Raw genomic sequence first — 9,476 nt, 5'->3', positions numbered from 1 at the left:
TCTGCTTTAATGAATTTGTTAAATTTGGAATTCAAACAAAAATGTGAATGTTTATTTAATATAATTTTGTGCATAGAACCATATAAGTAAAAAAGCAATGAGATTACATAGGTGATTATATTACAAAAGGGAGGAAAATAACTAGTACCTGTATATTGCATTCTGGATACAGTTCCAGGTATATGGTAAAGCTTAAAAGAGACCTATTTCTCAAGGAGCTGACCAGCCTCAGAGTGACGACTGCTCTCCTTCCCCACAGCCTTAGTATTTTTTGCCAAAAGGCCCAGATTTGAGTAAAGGGGAGCGCCGTGAGCGCAGGATCCGTGCATAAGGACTACAATCTGTTGAACTTTGGCATGTGGGTGTTCTGGGAAGTAAGTTTCGAAGAAATGGTTTCTTCCCTGGGGGCTGCTGATTTGGTTGCTGATTTTCCTGGTTGGCACCAAGGCGTTTTTTGGTAGAAGCCTGACCTTGGAGTTTTAGTACAGTATGATACTGCTCTGCGATGCATGCTGCCTTCTTCCGAAGGTCCAGTTTCACTAACATCATGTTATTCTGCAGCTCAGCCAGGGTCTGATCCTAAGGAAGATGAAAAAAGTTATAGAAAAGCATTCTGTCTGGTTTATTACAGAAACAAAAGGGCAAGGTAAGTGCTATCCATTACTAACAACTGTTTTTAAAAAGATTACTTCTTTAAGTCAGAACTCACAATTGAGTAGGGGGTATTTTCCTTAAAACCCAAACACATAGCATTGAAGAGAAAGACATTTTCTAACCTGAGGCTGCATGAGGTCGAATAAGTTTACTTAACCTCCAAGAACTTTAGTGCATGGTATCTAATTAAGATACACTTGGGGTGCCTGGGTGGGTTCAGTCAGTTGAGCGTCCGACTTCGGCTCAGGTCATGATCTCACGGTTCGTGGGTTCGGGCCCCACGTTGGGCTCTGTGATGACAGCTAGCTCAGAGCCTAGAGCCTGCTTCGGATTCTGTGTCTCCCTCTCTGTGTGACCCTCCCCTGCTCACGCTGCTTCTCTCTCTCTCTCTCTCAGAAAAAAATAAAAATTAATTAAAAAAAAAAGAAATTAAGATAAAAAAAAAAAGCTGTGTATCTTGAAGTTTATTTATTTTTGCTAATCTCTACACCCACTTGGGTGCCTGGGTGGTTCAGTCCGTTTAGCATTCAACTTTGTCTGAGGTCATGATCTCACAGTTTGTGGGTCTGATCCCTGCACTGGGCTCTGTGCTGACAGCTTAGAGCCTGGAGCTTGCTTCAGATTCTGTCTTCTGTCTTTGCCCCTCCCCTGCTTGCACTCTCTCTTTCTCAGAAAAAACATTAAACATAAACTCAGGACCTCAATCGAGATCAAGAGTCTCATGCTCTACTAACTGAGCCAGCCAGACACCCCTTAAAGTCTACACGTTTTGAATGAGATACGATAGTGTTTATTTTCGTGAGATTGTTACAACAGACAAAATACTTATAAATTACATAGCATAGTGCCTTGTACTTAGTGAATGGTTATTTTTATTTTGTAAAGAAAACAAACTCACTCCATTCTAAAATTAGCCCTCAAATCTCTGCCTTTTTCTTCTGCTCCTCATTCTTCTTTCTCACATATACTCTGGGGTGGGCTGATGAGAGAGACGGAAATATATAGGGTGTCCTTACCTGTTTGATTAAGATGTCATCACAAGTGGTCAAGGCTTGTCGAAGCTTTCCTGCCCCAGTGCTGTGGCAACAGGCTCTTTCTGCTGACTGGAGAGACTCACCAAGTTTCTGAAGCTCTGTCCGTAGCAGTCTTATATTCTGAAAAGAAAAAAGAAAAAAGAAAAAAAAACAAGAGTAGGAACCACATTGGCCAAGACAAACCAGGATAATGATCTGGAGGAACTGGATAGCCATTTGAAGAGAAGCTGGGTTGGAAGTTACTTTATGTAAGAGCCTTGGCAACAGAGAAAGGTATAAATTACCTTTTGTCCCTCCTCTAATTTCTTGTCCACATCAATGGTGAAGGGCTTGGCTGAGGGTGGAGGTTCTAACATTTTCTGATACTTCTGTAGTTCTGAGAGAAGGAAAAAAGAGAAACTTCAAAATGTAGGCTTTCTAGCCTTGGACCTAACCTCTTAATTGAGTTAACAGTAGGTTGCAAAAAACACAGAAAGGCCATGTGCAATCTAGAGTGAAAGGTTAGGGGACTATAGGTCCAAGTTGAGGAAATTATCTTGGATTTGGAGTTAGAAGGCCCAAGTTTGAAGAACAGTTCTCTGAACCACTTTTATGCTTTGTGACCTCTCTCCTTCCTCACCTTCAGTGGTAGAGCGTAGCTCTGCTCTACACTGTTCCAGTTTAGCTTTAACCTCCTGGAGCTGCTGGCTGGAGGCAGAAGCTGCCAACCTTTGTGACCGCCGAAGGGATAATTCAGACCCTGATTGTTGATGGGCTATTGGCTGCTGTTTGGCTTCCTGCAAAAGAGCTTCTAGCTCTTCAATTTTTTCATCCCGTTCCTAAGAGGAAAGCAGAGAGCACAATTTCGTCCACAGTCAGACAATTCCTGCAGGAACAAATGATTGAATGGTGAATAAAACTTTCCCTGACACTTATGCCTCAAAAGCCTATTATCACTTATACCATTTTCTAGGCCAACCAAATCCTTAATTCATAGAATGACACATATATAGTACTAAAGGCATTAGAAAAAACTTGAGTTACGTATTCCTGCTGTACCGGAGTTTATAAAATCTATTTACCTCAGGCAACCTAGTGATGGGAATCAGTAGCTGGCTGGGGCTGGTTCAGGACAACTCACCTGAAGCTCTTCTTGGTAAAAACTTGTCAGTGACTCCTTGAGGATCTTTAGTTTCTCTTCATACATTTCTTCTAATAGTTCCTTTTGGGTGTCCAAATGTTCACTGTCAAGAGGACAAAAGAAATGGATGAGGAAGATGTGATATACATACACACACATGCACACTCAAACACAATACAATATTACTTGGCTATAAAGAAGAATGAAACCTTGCCCTTTACAGTGACATGGATGAAACGAAAAAAGTATTTTGTTAAGTGAAATCAGAGGGGCGCCTGAATGGCTCAGTTGGTTGAGCATGACTGTGGCTCAGGTTGTGATCTCACTGTGTTTGAGCCCTGCACTGTTGGTGTGGAGCCTGCTCGGGATTCTCACTCTCTCTTCTGACTCTGCCCCACTCATGTTTTCTCTCTCTCAAAATGAATAAAAGACAAAATACCATAGGATTTCACTTATATAGGGAATACAGTAAAAAATATAATAACATGGTTGGCCAATGGTGACTATACTTTCTTTTAATTTATTTTGAGAGAGAGAAAGCATGGATACATGAGTGGGGGATGGACAAAGAGAGGGAGACAGAGAGAGAATGTCAACCAGGCTCTCTGCTGGAACTTGCAAACCGTCAGAGTATAACGAGCCAAAATCAAGAGTCAGTTGCTTAACCAACTGAGCGACCCAGGTGCCCCAGATGGATGCACATACGAAACTAATGTAACACTGCATGTCATTTATACTTCAATAATATACTCTTTTTAAAAAAACAGAAGATAAGTGGGTGAAGACTCTAAGAAGTAAGCTTAGGAAACAGATCTTGAGGCACAAGATTTATGATAGTTCCTATTTCCCACCCTCTAGTCCTGTTGACAGACCAAGAGCTGTCACTCAGCTGGTACCTGCACCACTGTTCGCGCTGTTGCATCTGCTCCACCATCTCATTGCAAATTTCATCACGGAGCTGAATCTCCAGCTGTAACTTTTCTTGTCTTTCTTTACAAAGCAGTGCTTTCATGGCTTCCACTACTTGTAGGAGCTCCTAAGAAGAACACACAAGGCAGAGGTGATCAGATGGAAGGCAACATGGAAAATAGGTAGCCATCAAACTTCTACACCAAAGCTTTTTTGCATTCTCACCTCCTTGCCATACATAGAGATGTCAGCTTCATTTTCAGTGTCATCATCAAGGCCTGGATCTGTCTTAACTCCTGTCTCTAAGCTGGGAGATGCCCGTAGACTGTGTTCCTTGATGAATGAATGTAGCAATGGGAATCCCAGTTGCACAGGTGGAGCATGCACAAGCTAGGGGTGGGGTGGGAAATCAACTGAATTCATAACTAGTCCCTAGTAGATTCCTTAAATAAAGGTACCAGCCCAAAGAGCACAACCATCACACCTACAACTTGTTACCTGGCTGGCAATGGCTGAGAACTTGGCCACATGAAGGGTCTCATCATAGGTAGATGCACAGGGATTCACATTGACAATCATGCAGGAGCGGCCTCGGCCTGTGAAAAAGCCTTGGAACACTCGAGTCAACTTGCTGTCACGGAAGGGAACCAGGTTCTGCTTTGACCTAGCAGGGAGAACAGAGCCGTGAGCAGACTTCAGCCTTTGGGGTACCCCAGCACCATCCCCAATGGTGACCAGTAAGTCTCTCAGCAAACTAGTACTCCAGACCATCCTAGCCCATGGCTTGTAATCAGAAGCTTACCGATTCTGCTGGTTTTGGCGCAGGGCAGCAATACAGCGGCCCAGGGTATGCAAAGAAGTATTAATGTTTCCTGCTTCCTTCAGCCGCTCACCACTCTTCTGATCTTTGCAGCGTTCTGAGCCAGCCAGATCACAAAGTGACAACCTTGAATAGTGGATAGGATCCTTGAATAGGATCTGACATATGGACCTCACATATTAGGAGTTTTCCAGCCCTTCATATAGTTCTGGGGAGGGGAGGATCCACCAAGAATCTCTGTACCCAAGGAAGCAGAGCAAGACTCTAGCAGAAGTAATTCCTGAGGCCGTCCTTTATGCCCTATCTCCTCCAATACCACTTATGAGCAAGAAGCCCAAATTTCTTTTTTTTTTTTTAAAGATTTATTTATTGAGAGAGCAAGAGAGCGTGCAAGAGGAGGAAGGGCAGAGAGAGAGGGAGACAAAGGATCCAAAGGGGACTCTGGACTGATAGCAGCAAGCCCAATACAGATCATGACTTGAGCCAAAGTCGGATGCTCAACTGACCGAGCCACCCAGGCACCCTGAAGCCCAAATTTCTAAATGGAAAAACTTACTCACTGATCTTGGGAATGATATCTCCTTCCCCTTGAAGGTGCAGGATCCGAATTGAGAAGATGCTGTGACTGGAAATCAAGAAACAAAGAAAAGTTACTGTGTATCTTTCATGACCACGTGGAAGACTAATGTTTCCTAGAACAGAGTGAAAAGCTGACTCTTATATCCACTCACCTGCGGCTAGAGTTCTGATTCAGATGAGTGCTGGCAAAGCTCTGGTTTTTACGACCCACTTTGAGCAGCTTCCAGGCCTCCTCAGCATCCTGAACATGAACCCAATTGAGATCTGAGGCAAAGAAGAGAAAAGAATACATAAAATGGGAGCACCTAACTTTTCCCGTTTTCTCCCAAGTCCCATTTCAGGGTTGTTGCCCACCTCCCACTTTCCCATACCTTTCACATACGGATTGCCATTCTGATCCTCACACAGCCGCAGAGTCTGCCTCTTGCGCTGCTGGGTAGGTGGTTCTAACAGGTCATAAAGCAGTTCATTGTAGATTTCAAAGAAGGAGATCCAGATGGAGAAGCGGATGTCTGCAGGGACACTCACAGGGGCAGTGTCTGGCTGTGCCCATCGGTGACTCGTTTCTGGGGAAGAAGCCCATGTATAGGGCATCAACCCTAGAGTAATTCATCTCCCCTATGGCCCGCAGGGGCCTTAGGAGCAACTCGGGTTGCAACCTCTGGTCTTTACCCCTGGCAGCTGTTGGGAGCAAGGGAGTAGGTTTTTCTACTGTCACTTGGCACAGAGCCCAGTCATGGTACATACCATCCAGCTGGCTACTGCTGGTCATGTGACTGGTGGAGGAGAGCCCAGCAATGCCACTGTCAAAGGTGCTACTGGTACCCATCCGTCCTTCAATGTAGACAGTCTTCTTCAAGGAGGTGGACAGCTCCTCCTGGAGGGATCCAGGGAAAAGATAAGCACAAAACTTTCCAGAGATTTGTCCTACCTCTGTGAACACCAACACTTTACCTCTTGGAGACCTCCATTTAGCAGGGCCAATTTCTTTATTTCCTCCTGTCGAATCTGCTTGCTGTCTAGCCAGATAACCTCATTGGAGAATACTGGCTTTAGATCAGGTGTTGCATGAAGTTGGCCTTGGAGGCTACTGAAGATCAAAGCCAGGGATCGAGGTAGGATTCCCCCATCCTTGATGGTACCTGGAAGCATATGAAAGATGGACAGGTAAGTGCTGTTCCCCAATTCAGAGCATCAAAAGGCAAAGAAAACGCCATTATCGGCTAATCAATAATTCTGTGAGGCCTACTAACTCACCTTGAATTGTGTGGGTTTTCCCTGAGTTGGTGACTCCGTAGGTATAGATGAGCCAGTTCTGCCCTTTGAGGACATCCTTTACCATCTCCTTCACAGTCAGGTTGAAAAAGGATGCCTGTCCCACTTCTGGCCCAAAGATCTACAGACAGACCCAATTTCTCAAAGACCCATCCCTCATCTCCCACTTGCCTCCTGTGCAGAGGCAGCAGAAGCATCCCTTCCTGGGTGACTGGTCCTGGACAATACTCAAACAATTTCTTTCTACAGTGCTGCTAGCTGCTCTATAAAGACTGAAGACTAAACCACTCTCTTCCAGTGCATCTTTAATCCAAATCAACAAATACTTAAGGAATACTAGCCACTAAGTCTAACACTGCACACACAATGGGGTAACACAATGATCACAAGTGTGCGCTTTGGGGATGGGAAGATCTAGGTGCAAGTCCTAACGCTACCAACAACTAGCTACATGGCTTCAGCAACATTACCTTCACTGAGCCATAATATCCTTATCAAGTAAATAGGGACAATAATAATAATAGAAATGTTGGGAATTACGGCACATAAAGTACTTGATGCACTGATTAGCACATAACAAGAGTCCCCAAAATTGTAGAACTGCATATATAAGGAACTCACAGGTAAAAAGCTTCCCTTTAAAGAGAGAATAAAGCTGCCCCTACATGTTGGTCCCTTGCTCATAAACCAGTACCTCCATACCTGGGAGAAGGTGAATCTATGTGTGGCTTGTCCAATTCCCCGCTCACTGCTCTTTTGGGCAAAGGAGTCCTTGGGTGCCTGTAGAACAAGGGTCTCCACATTTTCAATGCGGACACAATCCTGAGAAGGGGGGAAAAACAGGTGTCATAGAAGGAAACAATATTGGGAACTCCTTCTGTACTGCATCACTCCATCTTGAATCCTCCCTCCTCAGAAACTCACCTGATCTTCCTGTCGTTCCAACTCTGAAGGTAACAAGGGCCTTACCCTCAGGTATACTTTCACCTTCTCTGTACTATCCTCAGATGGAACCTGTGGCAGAATTCCAGGCTGGAATCAGCAGTTACTTCCAAACAGATGGGCAAACATACCATAGTTCCAGAGAATCGTGCTACCACTACCCCCATTTCACCTCAAATGTCCCTGTATAGCTACTCTATAGTTCCATAATCATTCTAATCCACATGGGTGTTTTCACTACTTTATCACTCTTTGCTATCTTTAGTATCTTAGAAACCTGGTTTGCCACATTGACTTTTTGAATTAGAACTGGTTAACTGGCATGAAAATCAACATGTGCTATTGTGGCAAAACACAGTAGTTAGTTAAGCACCCTGGGGGCAGACACACCTAAATTTGAGTCCCAATTTCATCATTCAGAACAATGACACCTTGAGCAGGTTCTTTAGATTCTCTGCCTGTTTCCTTATCTGTAGAATGGGGTTAATAATAGAACCCACCTCATTCATTTAACAGATATGTAGAGATCTGTCTACTGTGGCCCAGAAACTTCAATAGGCTCTGGTAGTCTGTAGTCAGGGACTTTATCAAGGCTCCTGCTCTCAGGAAACCTTCTCTATAAAAGAGGAGCCTTCTAAATAGAATTAATCTCAACCAGAGCCATCTCCCCTGCCAATGGACATTTAGGTCTGTCAGGGGAAGGTCCTTGGTTGTCACAAGTGGGAAGGAGCTAGTGACATCTAGTGGGTAGAAGCCAGGTATGCTGCTAAACATCTTACAAGGTACAAGACAGCCCCCTGTAACAAATTATCTGGCCACAAGTGTCAATAATGCTGCAGCTGAGAAACACCAGTTTGGCAAAAAGTCTTCATAAATGGGAGCTACGGTTGGTATTAAAACCTTACTTAATGACAGTACGCTCTTGTGTCAATTATTTAATACATCCTCTCTTCCTCACAGTGAAGTAGAGAGAACTTCACAGATTAACTAAGAGTATGCACTTGACAATGTTTCATTTATGCAATGTAAGTAATGGTTCTTCTTATGAACACAAAAATTTACATTTTTTACTTGTCATGACCTTAATTTTGAAGTGATCTCCCAGACCGTCAAGATTGCTGGTCTTTGCCCTCAAACTAATTCTGTATGGACAACTAGTAGGCTGAGGATATCACTTTCTGCTGCCAAGCCACTGTCCAACTCCTTTACCTGCTGCTTATCCTCCAGGGAGGTGGAGATGAGAGAACAGTCTGATATCAGGTCCTTGCGTACCACAGACCCTAAATCTGCAGCTGTGGACTCAAACATGGGGGAGACTACAACTTCCTCATCTGACAGCAAGCCGGCTGGAGGAGAAAGGATCCCTTGCGACATGACAGCAGGGGCAGCTTAGGTCTACAAAGAGACAAGAGTGGGTAGGGAGGAGAACCTTAAAGGACACAAGGCCCGCAAATTCTAGGTAAGAAACAATTTCCTTGCCCCACGACATCTTCCTCTCGCTGCTTGAATTCTTACTCCCCTTTCCCTTCAAATGCCAGCAGAAGGGAAGGGGATGAAGAGAGCTTAATCATGTAACCCAGCAGGCATTTCCGACCATCAATAGGAATGAACAGATAACTCGCTCCAAAAGCAGAAGCCCCACTCTAATTAGGGTGCCTCATCACCGGTAGAGGAGGTGGTATAACTAGCTTTAGGCTCCAGCTCCAAGCTCACCCCCAGGCCCAAAGGCAGGACAGACATATAAAGAAAAAAAGGAATGGCGGCAGTTCGCTTTCTGAAAGCCTATCCCGCGAGGGCAAGAGCTCGTACAGCCGCTGGCTCCAGGAGACCCGCAAACTCACCAAAGAAGCGACGTTTGTTCCCCCTCCGGTACCGGCTCACTCACACCCTGCAGCCGAACCTGGACGTTCGCGGTCTGAGGGCACAACTCCACCCACGAGGCGCACCTTTGTTACTGATACAATGTTTTAAATTACGCATTGCGTTCGTTCGGCCAATCAGATAGCGAAGCCTACCGCTGCCAATCAGCGCAAGGAAAGGAAGCGGCGGAGACTCGTAGACCGTTTATTCTGTCCTGACCTCTACCGTGGTAATACGGGTCCGGGTTACCAACTGTCGGAGTTTGGATTTGGGACAGCCTAGA

The 9,476-nt window shown here is 44.7% G+C and overlaps 1 protein-coding gene across 1 annotated transcript; it reads right to left on the bottom strand.

Annotated features, from left to right (window-relative positions):
- Positions 1-30: 30 nt before the first annotated feature.
- On the bottom strand, positions 31-9,280 carry KIF20A (kinesin family member 20A). The gene is made up of 19 exons (XM_077768715.1): positions 9,175-9,280; positions 8,543-8,728; positions 7,316-7,405; positions 7,094-7,213; positions 6,374-6,512; positions 6,071-6,258; positions 5,864-5,993; positions 5,488-5,682; positions 5,269-5,380; positions 5,094-5,162; positions 4,520-4,663; positions 4,216-4,381; positions 3,943-4,107; positions 3,705-3,844; positions 2,809-2,911; positions 2,308-2,506; positions 1,973-2,064; positions 1,671-1,808; positions 31-579 (listed from the first exon to the last, which is right to left on the bottom strand). Exons 2-19 carry the CDS (start codon positions 8,705-8,707, stop codon positions 262-264), a joined length of 2,673 nt encoding a protein of 890 aa, XP_077624841.1. The 5' UTR covers positions 8,708-8,728; positions 9,175-9,280; the 3' UTR covers positions 31-261.
- Between the last annotated feature and the right edge of the window lie 196 nt (positions 9,281-9,476).

This window comes from Crocuta crocuta, unplaced genomic scaffold (assembly GCF_008692635.1).
Source record: "Crocuta crocuta isolate KB4526 unplaced genomic scaffold, BGI_CrCroc_1.0 scaffold64, whole genome shotgun sequence".
Classification (NCBI taxonomy): Eukaryota; Metazoa; Chordata; class Mammalia; order Carnivora; family Hyaenidae; genus Crocuta; species Crocuta crocuta.
The sequence above is the reverse complement of the archived record's forward strand: the minus strand, read 5'-3'. Positions and strand labels throughout refer to the sequence as shown.